Source organism: Ruditapes philippinarum, unplaced genomic scaffold (assembly GCF_026571515.1).
Source record: "Ruditapes philippinarum isolate M1 unplaced genomic scaffold, ASM2657151v2 ctg185_1_1_1_1, whole genome shotgun sequence".
Classification (NCBI taxonomy): Eukaryota; Metazoa; Mollusca; class Bivalvia; order Venerida; family Veneridae; genus Ruditapes; species Ruditapes philippinarum.
In genome coordinates this window covers 8,347-35,800 of record NW_026865847.1, presented here as the reverse complement: position 1 = coordinate 35,800, position 27,454 = coordinate 8,347, and the positions used below count along the sequence as shown (strand labels likewise).

Sequence of the window (27,454 nt, the reverse complement as noted above, 5' to 3'; positions counted from 1 at the left end):
ATTTTCAATATGAACATTCTTTTCATTTCAATTAGATCTATTTATGTTTTTTAATTTATCTTTTCTTTACACCTAAACGTCGTATAAGCTACAGTTACTCGTATTTTCTTCAAAAGTGTCTTCTTACAGACGTGAAGAAGTTCGCTAGGACAAACAACAATTTATCCTCGGCTTCGCCTCGGTTTATCCTAGCAAACTGTCAGAAGACACTTTTGAGGAAAAACTCGTACAGTATCTATTACATAATATCAATTGTTGAGATTTTAAAATAATGATTGTAGCTTTAAGCCAAACTGATCATATCTCAAACGATTGTGCCCAATTATCGTAACCTGATATTGCTATCATTTATTGCCGGAGGCATTCAGTTAAACTTTCAAAATTCCTGACTTTGTAAATTAGTTTTGTGAAAATGTCAAACTTTTTGTATAAAATTTAAAGGGTAGCAAGTATCTTAGAAGTAATAGGTGTATGTGTCAAGAAGTACTTTTTCTAATGGAAACTATAAATTTGTTCCTGGAACAATTATAAAGTATTTTTAATGTCATCTAAAAATGATAAAATAGTGCACAATTTTTTATATTATATTCTTGTACAAATTAATGTTTCTTAGATAAAATTCATAGTTACTTGGAAGGATTTCGGGTAAAAAGTTTTCCGAGAGTTTTTGAACGTCCCTCGTTCATCGTTATACACGGTGTCCAGTGCAGTATCGCTAACATCACTATACCACGGTTCGTAGTTGACCGTTGTATGCGGAAATGAAAACATCTGTCAGGACAAAAATGTTGTTACAAGTGTTAACGCTCGGATATTTCGCAGGTTAGTGGAAAATTGTTTTATTTAATATAAAGTTAAGGTGTTTGTAAACTCTTGCTCATGTACATTTGTGTATAAAAAGTACGAACATATTTGTTGCAGACTCGCGTGACTTAATTATATTGAAATATTGTTTCTATATTTATTTGTAGAAATGATATATTAATTTATAAATTTAACTTAATTCAAGTGGAAAAAAATGATAGTACAGTTGAGCCCACCGTAGGGAACGTGTCCCTACAGTATCGCCACGGGTATGGAACCCCATATGAATCTCAAAAATGAGCATCGGTAAAAATTATATGTGAATTTCCGCTGCACAAGATGTGAAGCATAACACCAGATGTGACTGAAAAAAGGTCGATCGCAGGGTTAGTTTTCATCTTTTTAAACATTTATTTAAAATTCAATCCTTTTTTTAAGAATATCGAAATGTGATTCTACCTTTCTGACTCTCCTCTATATTACCAATTGTTGTTTTTGGATTTCTATACAGTCTTCTTCGAGATATTCTTTCCGTCGTGGGTTTTTGTGTGTCCAGAACATGCAATGTGAATGAAGAAAATGTCACTAAACGGATTCAAAAAAACAGAGATTTTACGAAATCTCACTACAGGTCGATGCTAATCATTCAAACATATCCTGGTTTAAACATTTATTGAGATTTGGCGGAGGGAATCGCTGCTCAAAATTACAGTTGAGCTCCAGATGTGCTGAAGAGATTCATAAGTAATGTAGAAAACCATCTACAAAACTACGGACCACTTCCATATAATCATTGAATAGCCAATGTGTAGAAACAATTTAGGTTTTGTAGCTTTGGCAGAAAGTTCAATGGTAACATTAGTGTGTTTGATCGCCACAATGACAGGGCTCACTAGCTTATGCTAGTATTAGAAATACTAAAAAGCCCGAGTACATGAAAATGTTGACGCAGAGCAATATAAACCATAATTTCACCCCGGATCGTCCCGGATCATCCCAGTAACTTACTGGGAAGGTCCTGGGCTCTGCCAGGAGTAAGTGAGACTGTTACTTTAAACATAAAGCACAGCAACAATATACAAGCAGGCAAAATAAATATAAATGATGAAACCTTTTAAACGTAGTTGTTGTACATCCTAGATATATAACAAACTACTTACAAGTGCACGGACATGTTTTAAAATTAAAACTGACACTGACACATGTTTTAAAATAAAAAATACCCGTACTTAGTTTTTTTTATTTTTTTTTTGTTTTTACCCTAAGTGACCTAGATTATTACTAAAATTATTTTAACTCACTACAGCTGCACAGAGAGGACCACTGCTTATCTAACCACAGTCAATGTCTTTACACACTGTCACTTTACAAATAATCCTCTGTTGATAATCTTCTAACCAGATGTGTTCCAAGTCTCGAAAAGTGTCCTCTGTCAAAGGTTGATTAATCTTTCCTTCACTAAAGACATGTCAAATTTGCATAGCACAAATGAATGCACAAATGATGAAACCTTTTAAACGTAGTTGTTGTACATCCTAGATATATAACAAACTACTTACAATAGCACGGACATGTTTTAAAATTAAAACTGACACTGACACATGTTTTAAAATAAAAAATACCCGTACTTATTTTTTTTTATTTTTTTTTTGTTTTTACCCTAAGTGACCTAGATTATTACTAAAATTATTTTAACTCACTACATTTGCACAGAGAGGACCACTGCTTATCTAACCACAGTCAATGTCTTTACACACTGTCACTTTACAAATAATCCTCTGTTGATAATCTTCTAACCAGATGTGTTCCAAGTCTCGAAAAGTGTCCTCTGTCAAAGGTTGATTAATCTTTCCTTCACTAAAGACATGTCAAATTTGCATAGCACAAATGAATGCACAAATGATGAAACCTTTTAAACGTAGTTGTTGTACATCCTAGATATATAACAAACTACTTACAATAGCACGGACATGTTTTAAAATTAAAACTGACACATGTTTTAAAATTTTCATTACATTGTTTTTAGCTCACCTGACCACGAAGTGGTCAAGGTCAGGTATAGTGATTGGGCTATGTCCGGCGTGCGTCGTCGTGCTACGTCAACAATTGGGTTGTTAACAGTCTAGCAGTCACAGTTTTGATTGGATCATCATCAAACTTTGTCAGAATGTTTGCCTAAATCAAATACAGATCGAGTTCGAAGATGGGTCATCTCGGGTCAAAAACTAGGTCACAGGAGCTAAAAATAGAAAAAGCTTGTTAACACTCTAGTGGCTGCAGTTTGATTCAATTCCCTGGCAATCAGTCAGGAAGGTTGTTTTTGATGATTTCTAGGTCAAGTTCGAATATGGGTCATCTCCGGTCAAAAAGTAACATGAACAAAAAATAGAAAAATCTTGTTAACACTCTAGTTGCTGCAGTTTTGATCCAAATATTCTGGAAATTTGTCAGGAAGGTTGTTTTGATGGTTTCTAGGTCAGGTTCGAATATGGGTCGTCTCCGGTCAAAAAACTAGGTCACAGGAGCTAAAAATAGAAAAATATTGTTAACTCTAGTGGCTGCAGTTTGAATCCAATTATTTTGAAAATTTGTCAGGAAGGTTGTTTTGATGATTTCTAGGTCAAGTTTGATTATGGGTCATCTCCGGTCAAAAACTAGGTCACAGGAGCTAAAAATCTTGATAACACTCTAGTAGCTGCAGTTTTGATCCAAATATTCTTGAAATTTGTCAGGAAGGTTGTTTTGATGATTTCTAGGTCAGGTTCGAATATGGGTCGTCTCCGGTCAATAAACTAGGTCACAGGAGCTTAACATAGAAAAGTATTGTTAACTCTAGTGGCTGCAGTTTTGATCCAAATATTCTTGAATTTTATCAGGAAGGTTGTTTTGATAATTTGTAAGTCATTTTTGAATATGGGTCACCTGGGATTAAAAGCTAGGTCACACTGCCCAAATATGGAAAAAACCTTGTGAACACACTAGAGTTCACATTTTTGACTCCATTGCCATCAATCTTGGTCAGGATGCAGACATTGCTCGGATTTGGTTGATGGGTCTGGGGAGCGATCTAGGGACATCATGGCCCTCTTGTAAGTACATACATTTTGCCATAAAAGTATCAAATTTTAATATCAATTCGTCGATACCATCTTCCGATTTTGAGTTTTGATATTATAAGATTATATAAATATCATCAATCATGTATCAACCAAATAATTTTATACACAATAACTAAACAATGTGAATAAGTAAACGCCAATAGACCAATGGTGTTCAACAATGACCTGCGTACTGTTAAAGTACATTAAAAGAACACTTAATCATTAATATTAAAACGTTATCCAATCGGAATGAATTGTCTTCGGACACGCGAACAGACAGACGTGTGTACTGTGGCAAACTTTATTACGTTACAATTTTCTTTTTAAAAAAAGTCTTGCACAAATAAAGAACTTTTCTGTACCTAAAAGGTTGGTTATTTGGTTATTTAGATTTCTCTCGCGAAATAAAAAAATGATTAAAATGCCAATGTCACAAAACAGTTTTCTATTAATAATAGAAACCAATATGTTAAAGTTATATAATAGCGACAGCAATGGTGGTGGTGTATTAATTGAATATTGTCAGTTAAGAACGTTCATGTCTGTTAGAGGATTCTTAAGTTATTCCTTGATTTGGACACTCACATTTGTAACACATCGATTATATTTGTAACACACGTGTTACAAATGTGATCCGATACCACATTTGACCCAATACCGCTTATTTAAATTAAAGTGAAGAAATGTTTGTTTTGTATGATTATGCATGTATTGGCAAATCCGTCACACATTTTCAGTGAGTTACTCATAGCATATGAGGAAGTTTAAATTTAACTAAATACATTGTTTAAAATAGTTCTGGTATTTTCAGTTGTGATGATTTTTGTAAAGATTCAAGTACATTTTAGATATTAGATTCTCGGTTTAAGGTGTAGATAAAAAAAAACTCCTTTCTTCTTCTGTATAATATAATTATTTTCAGGTATGATATTATCATTCTAAGCTATAATATTATCAAAACTTTTTAACATCTTTCCTCATTCTCATAATATTGGGTACGCACCATGTGTTATTTACATAACACCTGTTGTTTTTGGCGGTTTTATGTTACTCACCTATGTGTGGAGCCTGCATTATATGAAAATGTTTATTTGATAACTGTTTTCCGATGCATATTTTACTTTTGTAATTAAAACTTCAGTTAATCCAATAGCTTCCTCACATTTTTTTAGTTTAATAATATTTTATTGTATAAATGTACACACAATATACAATTTCATAATTTTACAGAAATAATCAAGTGTACATACAAAAGGGTTGGGCCAAAAGTTGTAACAACATTATCGTGGGCCCTTCCCTGAGGTTAGTCAGAAATAAGTTTATACTATTTGAATAACGCTGTGTGATATCAAATCATTATCAATTTAAGTTTTAAGTAATTTTCAGGAACTAATTTTAACAAATATTTTATAAGTAAATATAAGTAAATCAAATCATCAATTAATAGAGAAAAAATATATATAAAAAAATAGAAATATAGATAAGCATTATAATAAATTATGATACTAAAAATGATTAAATAAAGTTATTTGAATATTTTAAATGTATAAAGTATAAGTTTCAAAAGTTAAAAGTGTTCCATTTAAAGTTATTTATGGCTTTTGAATTAAGTGTTCTATAAGTATCAAATTATGAAAAAAAGGAATAAATAATAGAATGAAATAATAAAATTATTGTATAAGTTACAAAAACTACATAAATGATTATAAATAAATTAATACGAATACATTCACATGAATTCAAGGAAGACTGACAGACATGTGTGCATTTTTTTTAAACCATTACAATTAATTTACTAATTAAAAAAAAAATACTCGACATCAATTTTAAGGATACATAAATAAAACTCAATTTTTTTTCTCGATTTTCTTTGCTCCTCGCCTTTTAATTACCCTTCGTTATCTTTTTTTCCAATTTAAAACGAACTGAGATCCACTGATAGAATCATAATTATTTGGACATCTTCATAGGTGTTGTATATCAGTCGCCATTTACATAATTGCTGAATTTAGAGCAAGTATTTAACAATAGACCTATAGAACCGTAATGATGCGAGAAATAATTTTAAGTAAAGAAGAATGCAAATAGTAAAATAGTTAGTCGGTCAAAAGGATAGATCTTTTTGATATCTCAAGGCAAAACGTTTTGTTCATAAATACTTTGCATACGTTAATTGCAGGACTGGTGTGTTTTGTTACCGTTGGTTCTTTGTTTTTGTGTTGCCGTTCATGTTTACGGTATCATTCCACAGTTTACCAGGAAAAAAATCACAAAACATTGTGAATGTTAGATATTTACGGGTCAGGAATTGTTACACGTAAGATAGAAATCTGACATGTTTCTTTTAAAACCTGTTATAGATTTCAAGGTAAACGTCACGAAGTTTTTCTGATAATACTCTACCAGAAAAGGAAAAAAAACGCTTTTATTTATTACACCTTAAAGCTACTATCCCACACATTGTAGTTTTGGCGTTTTTGAAATAAAATGTCAGCAAAAGATTAAAATTCACTTCAGGCTCGTGCCATTATATTGAACTAGATGGTTAAACATGTATTGTCCCAAAAATAGAATACAATTAAAAAAATGCTATATTTATTCAACTGTTGCAACTTTTAATTTTGTAAATATACATACACCCGTTATTCGGGTAGAACAAGAAGTACGTTGTGCGCTTGGTATTTTTTATCCTGCAATCGATTACTGCACAATATGTCATGGAAAATATGTCTATAAAAAGAGACAAAACAATGAAGAACATTATATCGGTAATCCGGTTTGATACTGACATTTATATAGCAAGTCTACCTGCATCAAAATATCCTACTCGCTACATGTTCACGGGTATGATAAAAGGGTTGTTTTGTGAAACATAATATTAGGTCTCAATTATCTTGTGAAAACTGCAATTTTTATTGTCCAACAACAATGACCTTGCAATCTTGCATTTGGCCCTTTAGTCGGTAAATACTGTGAACATAATACTGTAAACGATCTTGTAAATCGACATGAATGTCTATAACCAGTTGTTCAACTGATCTAAATTAAGAATCCTTCTCGGCGCAATGGGTAAAGGTCTTTCACTTCAATGATATAGACATAAACTCGTAGGTTCGAATCCTGGTTCAGCCACTTTTTTATGCCCCAAAAGGACGGCATATAGTAATCGTAGTCCGTCCTTTCGTCCGTTCAATAGTCCTGCCAGCGCTTCATCTCCAAAACCGCCGGGGATTTAAGTGAAACTTCACAAGATTGTTTGCATACTCTTTTGATTTTCCGTTGAATTTATTTAGCAAAGTTATTGCCCCTTAACGGCAATTTTCGAGTAAAATAGGGTTGTCCGCGCCTCATCGCCAAAACCGATAGGGGATTTCAGCGAAACTTCACAGGAGTGTTTGTCACCAAGCCTAGTTGTGCATACTCTCTTGATTTTCCACTTGATTTTTTTTGGCACAGTTATGGCCCCTCAGTGGTGAATTTTCGAATAAAATAAGCATGTCCGTACTTCATAACCAAAAACCGCAGGGGGATTTCAGTGAGACTATACAGGATTATTGTTCGTCACCAAGCCTAGTTCTGCAATACTCTTTTGATATTCTGCTTAATTTTTTTGCACAGTTATGGCCCCTTAATGGTCAATTTTCGAGTATAATAAGCTTGTCTGCCTTTCATTGCCAAACCGATGGGGAATTTCAGTGACACTTGACAGGATTGTTTGTCACCAAGCCTTGTTGTCCATAGTAACTTGATTTTCCGCTTGAATATTGTTTGACACAATGTCAAAGCTCCCTTTCGCGGGCAAAAGTCACTTTTCAGTGACAGCTCTTGTTTTCAATTTTAATATTAAAATGTCATTCTCTTAAAAATGTGCAACTCGTTTTCGTCGTTTGTTTGTGTGTATGTGCATGCATACGTGCGTGATGTCTGAGTAGTAATTTGTATTATAAACGCGCTGTACTTTTTATTTAAGGTAAAGAAATAAAAAATAATAAATGCAAAATTGTATAAAAAAACATAAATTAAAAAGTTTCCTCAAGCCAGATGTAGTATAACTATGTCAAATTAATTCTTGCAAGTTTATAAAAAAAGTCTTTCTTCATAACGTGGTATTGGCTAGGAATCGAACCAGATACATTCAGATCAGTAACCCGTCATTTACACCAATAAACAACACCTCACTTATGTGTGAAGTTTGTACATTATATATCGATATATTCGTTAGATACCACTGTTCTTTTCGACAATATTCGACATTCTATTCTTTTCTATCAAATTTCCTTTCTATATTTTGTCGTATTCGACCATTTGTCCATTCTTTTAATTGTCGTATTCTTTCAAATGTCTTTCGACGTGATGTCGTGCACAGTGTGCAATGACCTTAATGAAGTGCTAGATCAATATTGTTGGACAATACTTCTATGCATATTAAAAAAACTGTAAACAATTAGACCTAATTTGTGTGGGTGAGAAGCTTTAAACCCCGAGTCTTAAAAATGTAAAGTGAGAAACAAAAGGCTTTCATCAAGTGCATTGCACCTATAAACCGAGACATATAAACCATCTACTCATAACGTGTGATCCTTGCAATTGTAATCAGACAGTCTGACTTACAGGCCTACAATGACTGACAAGCAATAAACATGGTATCTGTTTGTATCGTAATAAACACATAACTCGACATTTGTTGTATAGTAATAAACCGATAACTCGACACTTTTGTATAGTAATAAACTGTAAACTTGACACTGACTGTATAGTAATAAACCGTTAACTCGACACTGATTGTATAGTAATAAACTGTAAACTTGACACTGACTGTATAGTAATAAACCGTTAACTCGACACTGATTGTATAGTAATAAACTGTAAACTTGACACTGACTGTATAGTAATAAACCGTTAACTCGACACTGATTGTATAGTAATAAACTGTAAACTTGACACTGACTGTATAGTAATAAACCGTTAACTCGACACTGATTGTATAGTAATAAACTGTAAACTTGACACTGACTGTATAGTAATAAACCGTTAACTCGACACTGATTGTATAGTAATAAACTGTAAACTTGACACTGACTGTATAGTAATAAACCGTTAACTCGACACTGATTGTATAGTAATAAACTGTAAACTTGACACTGACTGTATAGTAATAAACACATAACTCGACATTTGTTGTATAGTAATAAACCGATAACTTGACACTGATTGTATAGTAATAAACTGTAAACTTGACACTGTTTGTATAGTAATAAACCGTTAACCCGACACTTATTGTATAGTAATAAACTGTAAACTTGACACTGACTGTATAGTAATAAACCGTTAACTTGACACTGATTGTATAGTAATAAACCAATAACTCGACACTGATTGTATAGTAAAAAACCGATAACTCGACACTGTATGTATAGTAATAAACCAATAACTCGACATTGTTTGTGTAGTAATAAACCAATAACTCGACAGTGTTTGTATCGTAATAAACCAATAACTCGACACTGTTTGTATAGTAATAAACAAATAACTCGACTTTGTTTGTATAGTTATAAACCAGTACCTCGACATTGTTTGTTTATTAATAAACCGATAACTCTAGTAATAGACTGTTAATTCGACACTGTTTGTAAAGTAATAAACAAATAACTCGACACTGTTTGTATAGAAATAAACCGATATCTCGACACTTATTGTAGAGTAATAAACCGATAACTCGACACTAATTGTATAGTAATAAACAGATAACTCGACACTGATTGTATAGTAATAAACCGATCTCTCGACACTGTTTGTATAATAATAAGCCGATAACTCATCACTGTTTGTATAGTAATAAACCGATAACTCGACACTTTTTGTGTCGCCTCTACGGGGTAGTGGCGACATATAGGGATAACTTCTCCGTCGTCTGTATGTCCGTCTGTCCGTCTGTCCGTCACAAATCTTGTCCGGACTACTCCTCATAAACTACTGGTGCAATTTCATCCAAACTTTACAGGAATGATCAGTACCAAGACTAGTTGTGCATATTGTCAGCATTTTCCGGTTCAATGATTTTTGTCAGAGTTATGGTCCTTTAATAATTTTTATTTTTAAAGTTTGTCCGGACTACTTCTTTTATACCACTAATGCAGTTTCAATGAAACTTTACATGATTGATCTGTAGCTTAAGTCCTTGGGCATATAGCACGGGTTTTCCGGTTAAATGATTTTTGGCTGAGTTATGGCCCTTTGATAAAAACAGTGTTTTTTCTGTGTGTTGCCAGATACACAAAAGCTTGTCCGGACTACTCCTCATAAACTACTGGTGCAATTACATTCAAACTTTACAGGAATGATCAGTTCTAAGTCTAGTAGTGCATATTGTCAGAATTTTCCGGTTCAATGACTTTTGTCAGAGTTATGGGCCTTTAATATTTTTTTTTTATTTTTAAAGTTTGTCCGGACTACTTCTCTTATACCACTCATGCAATTTCAATGAAACTTTACATGATTGATCTGTAGCTTAAGTCCTTGGGCATATAGCACGGGTTTTCCGGTTAAATGATTTTTGGCTGAGTTATGGCCCTTTGATAAAAACAGTGTTTTTTCTGTGTGTTGCCAGATACACAAAAGCTTGTCCGGACTACTCCTCATAAACTACTGGTGCAATTACATTCAAACTTTACAGGAATGATCAGTTCTAAGTCTAGTAGTGCATATTGTCAGAATTTTCCGGTTCAATGACTTTTGTCAGAGTTATGGCCCTTTAATATTTTTTTATTTTTAAAGTTTGTCCGGACTACTTGTCTTATACCACTTATGCAATTTCAATGAAACTTTACAGGATTGATCTGTAGCTCAAGTCTTTTGCGCATGTTGCACGTGTTTTCCGGTTAAATGATTTTTGGCCGAGTTATGGCCCTTTGATAAAAAGGTGTTTTTTTCTGTGTGTTGCCAGATACACAAAAGCTTGTCCCCACTACTCCTCATAAACTACTGGTGCAATTTCATCCAAACTTTACAGGAATGATCAGTACCAAGTGTACTTGTGCACTGTCCGTCTGTCTGTCCGTCTGTCACAAAACTTGTCCCAAAATGAAATTGGCCATCATGAGGCGACACATGTGATCACTGATTGCTCTTGTTTATAGTAATAAACCAATAACTCGATACTGTTTGTATATCTATAAACCGATAACTCGACACTGATTGTATAGTTATACACCGATAACTCGACACTGTTTGCATAGAAATAAAGCAATAACTCGACACTGATTGTATAATAATGAACCAATCTCTTGGCACTTTTTGTTTAATAATAATAAACCGATAACAAAGCACTGTTTGTATATTAATAAACCGATAACACAACACTGTTTGTATAGTAATAAACTAATAACTCGACACTAATTGTATAGTAATAAACCGATAACTCGACACTGTTTGTATAGTAACAAACTGTTAACTCAACACTGTTTGTATAGTAATAAACTGTTATCTTAACACTTATTGTATAGTAATAAACCGTTAACTTGACACTGATTGTATAGTAATAAACCAATTACTCGACACTGTTCGTATATTAATAAACCGATAACTCACCACTGTATGTATAGTAAATTATTATTAGTAATAAACCGATAACTTGACACTGATTGAATAGTAATAAACCGTTAACTCGACACTGTTTATATAGGAAATCAAAGCACAGAAGGCGCTGAATTTGTTTGGGTCTCAGAATGTCAGAACGGTTAAGGTGGTGAGATTATCAACCAATTTGTTTTTGAATAGTGCCACCAATGCTGTTTCCAGTGTTATAATTGTAGTAAATTGGCTATAAGACTTATTGCAACACTGATGTTCAATTCAATGTTTATTTGGCTTAAACAAATTTTAAAAAAATAAAAAAGAGATGCCTTAACTGGGATTTGAACTCCAGACCTCTCGCTTCCTAAGCGATCAGGTAAACCCCTCGATTCAAGGTAATGGCTTGAAGAAAACCATATCATTCTAAATTAGGGTGTGTAATCCTTATTAATTTCGATATACATTTGTATTTTGTTCACAGTAAACATGTTGTTTAACACTGAAGTAAATAGTCATGGAGCTTAATATAAGCATGTATATCTATAAAGAATAACAAAATATTAGTAATATTCGACCATCGGGAACATTTTATCTTCCTCGAGAATGCTTGAAAATGAATGCGCCTGTCATTTGAAATCTCTACTCAGTGATCTCCTCTTAATGTTTCGGCGTTAGTGTACATATAAAGCACACCAGGGTCTGAAATTTCGCTACCATTATTTGTTTGGTCTGACGAGCCAAACAAATAACGAAATTTCGCTACCATTATTTGTTTGGTCTGACGACCCAGACAAATAATGAAATTTCGCTACCATTATTTGTTTGGTCTGACGACCCAAACAAATAAAAACCGATAACTCGACACTGTTTGTTTTGTAAAAAACAATAACTCGACACTGATTGTATAGAAATAAACCGATAACCCGACACTGTTTGTAAAGTTATAAGCCGATAACTCAACGCTGTTTGTATAGTAATAAACTGATAAATTAAAACCAATTTTATTATAGTAATAAACCGTTAACTCGACACTGTATATATAGTAATAAACCGATAACTCAACACTGATTGTATAGTAATAAACCGATAACTCATCACTGTTTCTATAGTAATAAACCGTTAACTTGACAATGATTGTTTAGTAATAAACCGATAACTCGAAACTGTTTGTATAGAAATAAACCGTTAACTCAACACTGTTTGTATAGTAATAAACTGTTAACTCGATACTGATTGTTTAGTAATAAACCGATAACTCAACACTGATTGGTTAGTAATAAACCGATAACTCGACACTGTTTGTATAGTAATAAACCGTTAACTCGACACTGTTTGTATAGTAATAAACCGTAAACTCGACACTGATTGTATAGTAATAAATTGTTAACTCGACACTGTTTGTATAGTTATAAACCGTTAACTTGACAATGATTGTTTAGTAATAAACCGATAACTCGACACTGTTTGTATAGAAATAAACCGATAACTCAACACTGTTTGTATAGTAATAAACCGATAACTCGACACTTTTGTATAGTAATAAACTAATAACTCGATACTGTTTGTATGTCTATAAACCGATAACTCGACACTGATTGTATAGTTATACACCGATAACTCGACACTGTTTGCATAGAAATAAACCAATAACTCGACTCGATTTTTTATTAGTCATAATTGTTTTTGAATTATTCAGCAGGAGTGTTCGGAGCCGATGATTTTGATAAGATTGTCGACGACTTCTGGCAATGGAGGTTGATGAACAACCCAGAATTTGCTTCAAACATTGGTGACAGTAGGTACACGGACAAAGTTGAAGATTATAGTCTGGAAGCAATAGAGAATAGAAAGGTATAATTGTATAATTGTACAATAAAGCCTTATAATAAATACTTGCCTCACAGACAGACAGGCAGGTAATCCATATACACGGCTACTGCATTTTTATATAGCTATTTTAATCAAAACGATATCAAAGTGCTGTATAATAAAATTCAAGAGAAAGTCAATAAATAATGTAAATAAATTTACATTTTATTTTCTACAGTAGATATTCGTGTTACCGTACATTAATTATGATAGTTATGAACACAATTAAGAATATAATATCTAAGAGCGAAAAGAAAACAGTTTGTTCTTACTTGTAGTAAAGGAAATGATAAAAAGTGAACTTGTATTTACATGAAAAGTTTATTTATGCTTTTACAAACATGATTGTTTAAATCTTTAATTTTAGACGGACATTGACAATTTTTTGCAACGTCTGAGTAGTGTAAACAAAAACAGTTTGTCGTCTGCTGAGCACGTAACCTTTGAAGTCTTGAAGGGCACTATTCAAACATGGGCGGATGGATACAAATGGAGATTGTAAATTACTTAAAACTTATTTTATACATATGATAATTCTTGATTACTTTTACTGCTAAGGGCCTGTTAAACAAATCTGCTCAAATTTTATGATTTTTAAGTTTTCCATTGGCAAAAACAACATAAACCGTGCTATGACCATATTTCAATCATGTCAAAACCTTTCTTACAAAGAATGAAATGTTCGTTTGTTTGTTTCATTTTACGCCTTTTTCCCAACAGTATTTCAGTCAAATAGGCGGGTAGTTTCCTAACCATCGTTCCTGGATAATTACACCAGTACTAGACTACCTTCCTCCGTGCTAAACTACCAAAGCATCTCCCGGGGATCGAACCCACGCCAGAGAGGTAACTGGATTAGAAGTCATCGGCTCTAACCACTCGACCACGGAGGCGGTTTAAGAATGATTGCATAGTTATTTTTTCAGTTATGGACCAATGAATCCAGTGAGCATTTTGGAAGGCATACAGACAAACTACGGCTCCCGGGCAGAACAAGTCAAGTTTGAACGGGAGGAGGACTTTAAAATGTTTGCTCAAAGAATATTTAACTATGGAGAACAGGTAACGACAAAAATACTTTTTTTTCTCAAAATGTTTGCAAGTAAACATTTCTGTCCAGCTTCGTCAAGATTTGAAGCAAATAAGTTCGTACTGAACATGTTCTACATTTTCAAGGGAAGCAATAACTTTAAATGAAACGTTATATTGATGCTGTTGAATCATATCCAACAAGTAGGTTAAAAGGCAATTGGCGGATCTTTGAAAGCAGTCGTCATGTGGGGTTAAACGAAATTATGTACATTAGATAATAATAATAGGACGATAGGAGTAAATTTTACTGCTTTAACATAGATTTTACTGATAATGACATGTCGGTGACAAAATATTTGTTACACTTTCTGCAAGAAGTTACAGTTGAGTCAAAGGATAACACAGTTTAACAAGGGAGATAAACACAATAGAATTTTATTTAATTATTAGAGACAACACGTAGTTATGTACATGAAATTAAAAATCCAGGGTATATTTAATAGCACAGCATTTAGTGATTTTTTATTCTCTTACTTTGAATTAAAAAAATAAGATTGTGTTAAAACATTCAGTTTCTTTATGTGAACTTTGTTTCCTTTAGAGAATTGTTTGATCTATCTTTGTTTGACCTATCTATATTGTTTACTAACAGATTGACCAGATAATTGTGAGAATGAAGAAAGCTATAGAGATGGGAACTACGTATCACCGAGCTTCTATCGTATGTAATTACTTTATTGTATCATAGTTTGGAGACCTTTCTGTTGAAAATGTGTCAGGGTTAAATCGTATAAATATACATGCACAGTGCGTTAACTGGAGTGCGGGTATTAGTTACCCGCACTCCAGAGCATGCCCATTGATTGGCTCATTTTTGCTGGGGTTTACATATTGTGACGGCAGAGAAAGGGAAAGCGACAGAAATGTCATATCCAGATATTCGTTCATTGGTTCATTTTTGCCGGGGTTTCATATTGTGATACAGGGAACGTGCTTTTATGTTTGACTATGATACAAAAGATAAAGAACACCAAAACACTCGGCAATCTAATTTATACTCGGGGGCTACGCCCCCTCGTACAAATCAGATAGCCTCGTGTTTCGGTGCTCTTTCTATTACTTATATGTTAGTAAAAAACAGGTTATTACTGTATACCTTTTTCATTAAATATAATATTCCGATATTTCGAGGATAAATTGTGTTCGATCTGGGTTTTTTTGTTGTTGTTTTTGTTCTCTTTATTTTTTTGTTCAGTTTTTTGTACGTAAAGTGAAAAATAATCACTGATTCGTAGTATACACCGTGTACTGTATATTTGACAGTAAAATACAAATTCCCTCCCCATCACATCTGTTTAATATAATTATGTATTTAATTCTGAAGATTCAAATATGTTGTGGCGAAGTACATAATTGAATGGTGACATGCATAATATGTTGATAACACTGAACTTATTTTATGGTAGATGCTAAAATGAACCGCTGAAATCCGAGTCCAGAGTATGCTTTATTTGAATCTTACAGGCTTATTTTAAATATATTAAATTATTACTTCTTTCACAAAAGCTTTTGCTGTTTGTGTTGCAATTTAAAAGCTTTTCACAAAACGCAGTTATAGTACGTTTGTACTCTACACAGACGACAAAATATCGCTTCACATTTTGCTTCTTATACAAAGACTTATTTCATATACATGTACAACACTTTTGTTTCTGTAAATTTATTATTGAAATACAAATAAAATACATTATTAAACATAGGTCTGTCATGATAATATGATTAGCTTTAATATATACATATATATTGTTTTTTACAGGAGAAAGTCCCTTCGCAATTAAACGAGATTTACACTTTATATATGTCTAACAGAACAGCATTTCCAATGTTTAAACCCTTCCAAGACAGGCTGGACGTTGTTTTGACAAACGTAACTACGTATGTGCATTTCTTTTTAAAAATCATTTACTTTATAAAGAAATGCAGGTCAATGAAAGCTGAATGCCTCCAAATGAGTTTAAATTTTTAAAAAATCAAACTTGTGAAAATTTACATGTAGTAAGATTTTAGAAAAGTTAAAATAATACTGTAATATTTTACATGTTTTGTGCGATTGATGACTGGTTTTGAGTAATGTATTACTTCTTTATTTCTACTGCGTGACTAACACAATGTTAGGGCTATATTTGCATAATTTGAACTTTATTGTTATTTACGTGGATTGTAATTGCCGTTTCCAAGGTGTAAATTACTTTGTATGTTCCGTTCATAATATTTTACTTTTAAATACATTTTTTTTTAATTTTCGTGAAAATAAGGATAAATCTGGAGACACGCTGCTTAAATTAAATATTCTTTTCACCGTTGGTATCAAGACATTTAACTGTGACAAACAAGGATTATACATTGGCCACTTTCATTGCTGACATTAGGTCATATGCCTATAGAAACAGGAGTAACTAGAAACATTTTGTACACTAAAATTCACAATGAAACTTGTTCTTGTAAAATGTATGAGCTTTTTCATCTTAAAATAATTATAAAGTTTTTATTCCTGGAAGAAATGTAGGTACCACACTAATACTAATGAAAAACAAAGACTAAATTCTTATTCGCAAGTCTTTAAAATGATGATTTGTTAAGAAGAGAGACTGTCATAATCTCAACATGTTGTTTATTTGACAACCATATTTACAATAAGTTTATTAATTTATTTGTTCGAGAAATCTGGATTTTGTTTTGGAACTGTATATAAATGAATCATCTCAAAATATTACTTTAACAGCATCAGTTGTGTTTTGATAAATGCAGTGTTTTTATTTTTATTTTCAGGACTTCAAATATACGAAAAGTTGCTGATGACAATATTAAAGTTCTTCTGAACCAGATTAAGAAAATGGCGGATTTTATAACAAATGTATTTACTTTATTACACCAAAACATTTAAATATTATGGACGAATCTTAAAGAGTAAACGCTGCAAGTCTTTAGTCAATTAACCGAAGTTTGTTTAAAAATGTCTGAAGAGTTCAAGAAGTGTACTTATATATATATTCAAAATGCATCCCAAGTAATGCTTTATGTCAATATTTCATCGGAAACAATTTATGGCTGTGCCACCGTGTATATTCAGAATGGGTGGTCACACGGTAGCATTTGGTCACCGCTAATGGTCTTTGCTAAGATTTCGTTCTATCTTTCAAATATTTGATTAATAAACATACACCATTTTCAGATAAGAATATTTTTCATTGTCGCTCTTATATTTCCCGATATGTTTGAAGTAATTATTACGCATATTTTTATCAAAATATTGCCGCACAGAAAACATTCTGCAAGCATAAAGGAAAAGGTGCAAGAGCTACTACGCTTGTAAAAGGAATACAAATGTTTGTATGTTTTCAGACGTACATGCTCAATACACGATCGACATTTGGTGTTGAAGGTTTCCCACAAGGCTTGGATTACTACAAGGCCTGTTTAAAGTGGCAACTCTCTGTTGATATGACTCCTGATGAAATTCACGAGAAAGGAATAAGTGAGGTCAACAGGGTCAACCGTGAAATACAAAATGTAATACATATATCTATCTATTCACGAATTCGAAAACCTAGCTAAACGCCGTTGTCCGATACTTTCTGTACACAGCTCTTGGGAAATCACCTAAGGAGACGACCCACTGAATTTTCGTACTATATATCCTATAGTAAATCCATCACATCTAAGACTAGCATATCCTGTACAGGCATTTGGTGGCTAAAACTTTCAATAACAGTACTACCCAACTAAATTTAGCACAAAAAATAATGCATTAGCCCTTGGACTTTTTCTGCAGCTTTTAATTTGTGTAAGCACTAGAAAAATAAACCAAATAACAACTGGGGTCTAGACTGGCGCATAAAAAAATATACTTAAAATGTAATCAGTCTTACCAAAGATTACTTGAAATGGGCCACTTCAAAATTTAAAAGAACTACTTTCTAGACTACAACGGGCACGGTCTAATTCCGTACCGGGGTGACACCCTAATAGGGCGTGTATAGTAACGATATGTATGCTTTTGGTATTTTTTAGGAAAAAAATATTTCTTTCTAAGAAAATAATTAAATATCGCTGTATGAATAATTCAATACAACAAATAAAGTAAATACATAAGTTTCTGCAAAAATATCTCTATCTATTATGACAGATGCAACAACGACTGTTTTTATTATAAATAACTTTTTTTTGGAAAATTTGCGATAGATAGTACAGGAACATTAATAATTTTCAAACACATCAAGTTTTTCCACCATAAACGGTAAAATAATGATAGGAAAATGGAAATATCTCATTATAATAACGGTGTTTAGCTCGGTTTTCGAAAAGGTCAATTTAATTACATGGTAGAAACAGTGTAACCATATCACTTATTATACACGTATGGAGTCACTTTTATATTAAATGTTAGCAAAAGAAAAGATATCCAGTACAAGGGGCAGAACGTGAAGTGGTTGCACACTTGGTTCAAGCGAGCGATTTGGTTGCAAACTTGACAAAACGGCGAACACGGCGTGATTTTTTGAAACGGGTGAACCAATTTTTTCCAGGCAAGTGGGTTTCTTTGTTATTTTGAAGTTCATTAGTATGTCTATTCCATAATGCAATATATATGCCACACTCGGTTAAAGGTTTCAGCATCCTAGATTCTGTTTTGACGAAGTTATTGAAGATATAAACTGATCATGTAGATATTTTGAAATATGACATGTGACTGTTCTGGTCCGTTTTTCTCCTAATTTATTCGAATTTGTAAGTTATGAACTGCATTTAACAATAACAAAATATGTTTCTGTCAATGCTGTACAAATGGTTTAGTTCGCAAGTCCGAAGATAACGTTCAATATACAAAAAATACAAAACATTTTGGTTGCAGACTTATACTTCAAGCATTTTTGGTTGCAAACTTATTCTTATTCTATTGAAATCCATAGTAAAACTTTGCAAAAGGAGTGTAGAAGGTTATATTTATTAACCTATTTTCAATGGCAATTATTGGCATTTATGTTCTGTTACTTGTTTTTGTTATAATGTTATTTATACTTTCTTCTTTTACAATAATTATGCACTTTATGTTACAAATTACATGGTTCTTAGTTCAATACTATAATCATCAGTAAAAGCCTGCAAATGAAATAGTAGCATATACAAAAATATTTATTGATACTTCAATTCTAAAATATGTCATCATATGTAAAATGCAAATGAAAACTTCATACAAAACAAACGTATGTGAGAGTACTGTTGTATGTAAGTGAATTATTTTCATCATAAACATGAGGACATGTGCACACATACGAAGTTACTCGGCAAAATTTCCAAAGTTTATCAAAACCACAAGAAATGTTAATTTGTTTGTTTCGTATGTAAAGATCAGCAGTTGCTTTAAACATAAAGTATGTAAATGTACTTAAAATATTTTTACAAACAAAAAGTAATGACATGCTTGTTAACAATACATGTATTTCGGATTTGATGTATATCATATGTCAATTGGTATTCTAAAGATGATTTTCATTATTAGATATACGATTGGTTATTTACATTGACCGATACGTGACAAAACTACTTAAAGTCATTGTTCGAGTTAGGGAATTTGGGAGATGTTTCGATTGGCCAATAATAAGGAACACTTTAAAGAAACATGTGAATAATGCCCTTGTGTCAATGTGAATATAGTTTTTATCAACTATATAATCAAATTTATTGCAAATCTCAAAAAAGGACAATAATGAAAGCTGTTTGTTGCTATTTTTTTCTTCTTTTTCCTTTACAGTTATAGTCATGCCAAGATATAAAAAAAGTCCTAAAACTTTGTAAAAAGAAAAGAAGTATATCGAGGAGAAAAAATGATGAAGATAAACACAACTGAACTTCAATTTAGCACATTGTGTTTTATATCTATTTGAAAGACCCTGTGTTACTTAGGATATATCTGCACGCATGCACCATTTGAATATATATTTCTTATAAGATGAACGGGTAAAATTGTCAAAATATTGCTAATTATTTAAAAAAAAATGATAAGTAATTCCTCGCTAAAAATATACATGCCACATTATTGACACAAAAGTTTGCAACCAAAAATGCTTAAGTTTAAGCCTGCAACCAAAATGTGCTTGAACAAGATATTTTTTGTATATTGAACGTTATCTTCGGGCTTGCGAACTAAACCATTTGTACAGCATTGACAGAAACATATTTTGTTATTGTTAAATGCAGTTCATAACTTACAAATTTGAATAAATTAGGAGAAAAACGGACCAGAACAGTCACATGTCATATTTCAAAATATCTACATGATCAGTTTATATCTTCAATAACTTCGTCAAAACAGAATCTAGGATGCTGAAACCTTTAACCGAGTGTGGCATATATATTGCATTATGGAATAGACATACTAATGAACTTCAAAATTACAAAGAAACCCACTTGCCTGGCAAAAATTAGTTCACCCGTTTCAAAAAATCACACAGTGTTCGCCATTTTGTCAAGTTTGCAACCAAATCGCTCGCTTGAACCAAGTGTGCAACCACTTCACGTCCTGCCCCTTGCAGTATATAATAGTTTTCGAGGCATAAAATGGATACCAACCACCATGTCGTGTGCCCTCTGACAAAGTTGTAACTGAAAATAGGTGTGAATATAAATATTAATGGGATACCAAATAGTCATTTGATTTTGCACATCTTATTCGAGAGCCTTGAATATTAGTAAACATCGTTGACTCGTCTCTTTATGAGAGTGACCAGCCCTTAGCACCTACTCTTAGTGGAAATATGCACTTAATGTAACTTGTTTACTTATGTAAAATGTAAATGAACATCATCTTTTGAAACGCAAACCGTATTTTTTTAAAGTGCCAAAGTGTTACAAACTAATATTTTTGTATTTTCATTCAGATTGTGAGAAGAGCAAACTTCAACGGTACTGTACGGGAGTATAATGATTATTTGAGACAAAATGAAAGTTTATTTATATCTAACGGGGTGAGTTTTATCACTTTAATCAGGGTCTTTCAAATAGAATTTTTTGCTCTTGTATTTAATTTTCGCCCTTTTCTTGAACACTTACATAGTTCGCGTAAAGCAAACCACATGTATACCGACTTATACCGAGACATGTTTAATTGTAGCGAGAAGGGTTTACATAGTGCGTTTCCAGACCCAATCTACTTGATAGACCCTGCTTAAATCTTCAAATATTTGCAGTTCATTAATTGTACTGTAGTGACGAAATGATATTAGTCTTAACTTCAAGTTTATATCAAAATATACGAATCGGATATTCTTGTTTTAGAGTTTCTTATGTTATCAATGTGAAAGTGTATGTTGTCGATTTTGAATTTTATCTCCTGATCGGATAATTAAGACATGATAAGACACGGATCAGTTTAGTTTTTTAGCTCGACTATTCGATAAGAATAAGTAGAGCTATTGTAGTCACCCGAGCGTCGGCGTTGGCGTAACCACTTATGTTAAAGTTTTTGTAATAGTTCAAATATTTTCAAAGTCCATTGACATATGGCTTTGAAACTTTGCACACTTGTTCACCATCATGACCCCAACCTGTAGACAGGAGGAGGTAACTCTATCAAGCATTTTGACAGAATTATGCCCCTTTTTCGACTTAGAATTTATGTTAAAGTTTTTATAATACCTCAAATATTTTCAAAGTCCATTGACATATGGCTTTGAAACTTTGCACACTTGTTCACCATCATGACCCCAACCTGTAGACAGAAGGAGGTAACTCTATCAAGCATTTTGACAGAATTATGCCCCTTTTTTTACTTAGAATTTACGTTAAAGTTTTTGTAATAGTTCAAATATTTTCAAAGTCCATTGACATATGGCTTTGAAACTTTGCACACTTGTTCACCATCATGACCCAAACCTGTAAACAGGAGGGGGTAACTGTATCAAGCATTATTTTTACTATCAAGCACTAAGAATAGTCGAGCGTTGTTGTCCTACCAACAGCTCTTGTTTACTATCTTGTACAAAACTACAATGCATATGTATTTAATAATAATATAATTTTGAGGGTAATCATAACTTAAACTTTTTAACTTTATTTTCAAAGGATGAAGCATTACAGAAATTTAAGGATATTTACCAAACTATGATCGTACCCGAGTTACATAAACTATTTGATGATATACCAGACTCACCATTACAGTAAGTTCATATAAAAAAATATATATGTAACTGTAATGACGGAAAATACCGTAACGACTTTTTTCATCCTAGTATAAATTTTAATATCGTCGTCCATAGAATATATGACTATCGAGGATATACTCATTTATACCTAATATAGTTGTAATATCACATGGTAAGTACATATATGTACCACAACACAACAACATGCTTCCAGATTTGAATCAGTTCTTGAAAATTCTACCAATGAGTTAAAATTGTGATCATTCTCTCCCACTATTATAATCAGATAGAATATTGTTAAAGCAGTAAAAAAATTTCATTATTTTAGTTTCACTTACATTATCAATAATTTCTTAAACCGTTAATAAACATGTACTTCTTCTATGTTTTGAATTGTTAAAGAATGATTCTAATCATCCGGAGACATACCATTTTTTTTAAGAAGCTATAGAAATCAAACGTCCAAGACAGCTTTAAACCTATCACATTATGGTATTGAGTTTATGATTGAAAATACAAAACAGAATAAACAAATTCAGTATTATACAGACAAATGCGTTCAATAAAAACAAAATTCTTCATCCTTTCCTGAACAAAATCATAATTACATTAAAAACTAGAACATTATTGTTTTCAAGTTCAATCATACAGCGATGGAAATCAGCTTAACTTGATTTTTAGAAGAAGAACTTTGTTTTACAGCAGTTCACGAATTTATGAATTTAATTACCTTCTAGAATTGAGAAGATGCCATACAATGGACCAGCCGGTATCTACAAGAACGCTGCCCCTGATGGTTCGAGACCAGGTGTTTTCCTAGCTAACGTTCATTCGAAGGTGTAAGTTAATAAACGTCTTATTATTTACCCCGAAATATTTCTATTTCTTATTACAATCAATTGTTGAAGTATTTCTTTAACTACAGATACATTCATCTGAAATAAACCAATTCGTCCGAATCATACGCAATATTCAAGACTAAATTATTGTCGTTACACATGTCGCCGATTTTTCCAAAATGAAAAATAGTATCCGACAGTGATCATTATTTAATATGTTGTCTTATATTTCTTTTTAAGACCAAAATTTGACATGAAGGCATTGCTTCTTCACGAGTCAGATCCGGGACATCATCTCCAAGATTCCTACGCCCAAGCTTCCAATAATATACCACTGTTCCGGAAAGTTACAGATTTCTCTAAATACTTCGCTGTTCCCCTCCACTTCCCGTTCTACACAGGCTATTCTGAGGTAAATTAATACCAGGCATAATCTACAAACACGTCGTATTATTCCTTCAATTTATGTAATCATGATACAAACTGTTTTACCGACAGCTTACAACATAGCTTTATAGTTTATACCATTAAAGTAGAATAAATACACGAAGACTTTATCACAAGTATAAATTCATTATTATATTAATTGCTATTTCAGGGATGGGGTCTTTATTCGGAAGATTTGGGAGAGGAAATGGACATGTATAAAAATGACCTTGAAAGGTTAGCTTAAATCTAAGCAGCTACAATGCTTAAACTTTTATTCAAATATGGTTTCCATTATTTTCGTATTATTTCCATATAAACAATGATAATTGTTCCTGTGTGTTTATGCAGAAGCACCAATCGATATGGACAACAAACTCGAACAGTGCAATGTCTATGTTTCTAGGTAAAACAGAGTTAATAGCTCACTTCATTTTCTACTGTCAAATATAAATAATATATAAACATATTATGTTTATTATAGTTTTATTTCTGTAAATATTTTTTTTTATCAGAGTTTTATTTCTTAAGTCTTTATTCCGGCACATTTCTGTGAAAGTACTGGAAAAGTCTTGTCGCTATAGGGAAACTCTTCTAAATTATAAAATATATAAACATTTATAAAAGTGTCACTGGCTTGCACTGTCGTATTAAATATAAAACTGGATTGTATCAAATATTCTATGACTTGAGTAAAGCTAAAATTACTTTCAAGGTATGGTAAATATGGTTTAGAAATATTTCGGGCTGCTCGACTTGTTGTGGATACAGGAATACATGCTAAAAGGTACATTTCCAAATACATTCCTCTCCTCGTAAATTAATAACTAATATAAGTCCGACAAAAAACCCGTTAAGGAGGTGTAAATGCATCAACCTTTGATAAATGACCGCTATGAAATTTATTTTTATAATTAAATATGTTTGTTTAAAATAGGAATTAAATTGTATCAGAAGGTATATCTTGAAAAAGTAAGATACGAATTGGTCGGATACTTGATTACCTCCAAAGTATTAGACATAATGATTTTATTGTTGTATTTCTCTTTTGCATCAAAGCATTGGTCAGGGTCTACTTTTGTTTGACTAACAATGGTCCAGCAATAAGTATGTGAAGTAACAAACGTTTTCTAGTACTAATAAGTAAAAAATGTTGAGAAGGTCAGGTTACTTACGAGCCATTTTACATATTGGTCGAGTTATCATTTAGGCAGGACAAATCATGTCATTAGGTTAAACCAGTTCTATCAGTGTAGTAAAATTGATCATTGATGTGAAGGCTAGACTCGAGTTTGTTGAATTTATATTTGTTCATAATCATTATATGTTATCAAGAATAAAGTATTTTTAAAAGCTAAACATAAAATATATAACTTTGATTATTTTACTTTTAATTTTACCATTGCTGTTTCAGCTGGACACGTGACCATGCTATTGAATACATGAAAAATTACACAGCGTTCGCACCGGAAATGATTGCGCGGGAAATCGACCGTTACTCAACATGGCCAGCTCAGGCGACAACTTACATGATTGGAAAAATTAAGATACAAGAGCTGAGAGAAAAAGCTGAAGATAGCCTATGTACGTACAATGGAGGTGTTCATATTTTATTCAATGTATGCCTCAGAGGCTCTAAGTAAACTTCCGATTACATTTCATACTTGTAAGTTACGCATTTGTTGCATTTTTTACATAACAGTTGATTGTACGTTATATAACGCCCATGTTTTTTCAGGGCATTAAGTTTGACTTTTAATTTTGACCCAAAAAGCTTTCATGTTACCTCAAAAGAGTGAAGTATTAGGGAATTAACAAGACCTTGTTCTTTTCCAGGTAATTTATTTGACATAAAAGCGTTCCATAGTATTATAATAGGAAATGGAGCCATGCCGCTAAGCGTTTTAGAGAATGAAGTTGATAAGTGGATTGAGAAACAAACGAATGAAAACATAGATCGTTGTGGGCAAATAGCTGGGGTGGAACAGATCCACAATACACAAATTGTCGTCGTTATATTCTGCAGTATTATTGCTCTTGTTTGCTGATTGTTAACATTAAACATCTGCTTTAGCATTGTATTATATGTTACAAGGGGTCAGACCAAAACACGAGTTTTCCAAAGCTTTAAAGTAAATTATATTTTTATAAGATTTTTACTCACATATATACATGTATATATATATATATATATCATTAGTTATAAAGATTGTTGACAGGTTATGTCCATATATCCTGTCAACAATCTTTATAACGAATTTATAATACAGCTCGCATCATTTTTTAGAGAAAAAAGTAAGATTTCTTAATGAATCGACATTTAACTATATAAACGTCACGATTATCCAATGAAAAGCGACATTAGAAACGTGCAGTGAGCTCTTGGTGCCATTCTCTGCAAAAATGAATGACTGCTAATCGGAACACTTCGATGATTATTCATAATAATCCCAGGCTTATTTCAGATTTAAAAACAGTTCTACTCGTGACATCATAAATATGCCGAATGTGTATACATTTGACACCAGGGGAAAATAAAGTATACTTTGATAAAAATTACGATTGAAAAATGTCTGACAATTATAATCAATATAAAAAAGACAATTGATGTAATATATTATTATGACCAAATCCGAAATTAAGTCAAGAAACAAACACTTGTGCTTCCGGTTTCTTTAAGCATTATGATAAGTTTTATAAATAATGCACTGTTTACTGACTTTTACGTGATGTAATGGAATAATCTAAGACTTTAACTCCCAGCATTTAATCAATATTTGTTTACATGTTTAATGTTTGTAGCACTATTTTGCTTTTATGGAATAAATGCATTTCAAAAATACAAAAAAACTTGTTATGAAAATTATTCGTTTTTCCCATGAGATATTTATTAACAAGAACTTCAACTTCTTTTGGGGCAATAATGGCTTCATAACTAATTGCTTACAGTCAACCTCAATAACAAACAATTCACCACTAATTAACGTTTAAATTTTTTAAATCATTAAAGTGTAAAAAATTGATTTAAAAGTTTGATTCAAATTAATAAGAAAAATGTTCTTTTTTATGTCTGTAATCATGCAGTTAACAGTATGGAAATAGGGGGAAAATAGGGGTATTCTTGATCTCATTTTCATTTTTTCCCTGTTACGCTTTTCTGGATATGTATATTTATAGTTTTTACTGGGATATAAAGTGTATTAAATAAGAAAACATTATTATTTAGTCAACAAATTACCAGGATAAGTGAAAAGAACATGTCTGACCTAGAATCACTTTAATATTTATACAAGGCGCGACAAGTCTACATAATGGCAGCAGTAACTTCCGGTACAGTAGTAACGCGTGAGCAAAGCACGGAGAGTTGATGCGTAGTAGTCTTGTAAAAGCTTTTAAGTCTATTTGCAAACGTGTATGCTGTCAAAGAGAGCTTAAGGTTTTCAGCGTACACATTTATATATTATGACATGACGCATCAAACGAAAGAAAAAATGATAAAAAAGCGGCTTATAACGTTTTGAAAGCTAGAACTACTGTTAAACTGAGATCTTAGCTTTCCGGGAGGTTTCCTTGGCAACACCAAAGTATCTATATATACAGGTCCGTGTAT

The 27,454-nt window shown here is 32.4% G+C and overlaps 1 protein-coding gene across 2 annotated transcripts; it reads left to right on the top strand.

Annotated features, from left to right (window-relative positions):
• The first annotated feature begins 386 nt into the window (after positions 1 to 386).
• Positions 387 to 26,692, top strand: LOC132730537 (uncharacterized). 2 transcript variants are annotated; one of them, XM_060716492.1, is made up of 16 exons: positions 387 to 822; positions 13,177 to 13,328; positions 13,714 to 13,844; positions 14,273 to 14,408; positions 15,031 to 15,099; positions 16,195 to 16,313; positions 17,208 to 17,292; positions 17,781 to 17,948; positions 21,317 to 21,403; positions 22,500 to 22,594; positions 23,317 to 23,418; positions 23,659 to 23,830; positions 24,017 to 24,081; positions 24,560 to 24,631; positions 25,259 to 25,428; positions 25,681 to 26,692. In XM_060716492.1, the coding sequence occupies exons 1-16, from the start codon at positions 762 to 764 to the stop codon at positions 25,890 to 25,892; spliced, it is 1,896 nt and encodes a 631-aa protein (XP_060572475.1). In that variant the 5' UTR covers positions 387 to 761; the 3' UTR covers positions 25,893 to 26,692. The 2 variants fall into 2 exon arrangements, with proteins under 2 accessions (XP_060572475.1, XP_060572474.1); XM_060716491.1 differs by having other exon boundaries at positions 13,174 to 13,328.
• Positions 26,693 to 27,454: the final 762 nt, after the last annotated feature.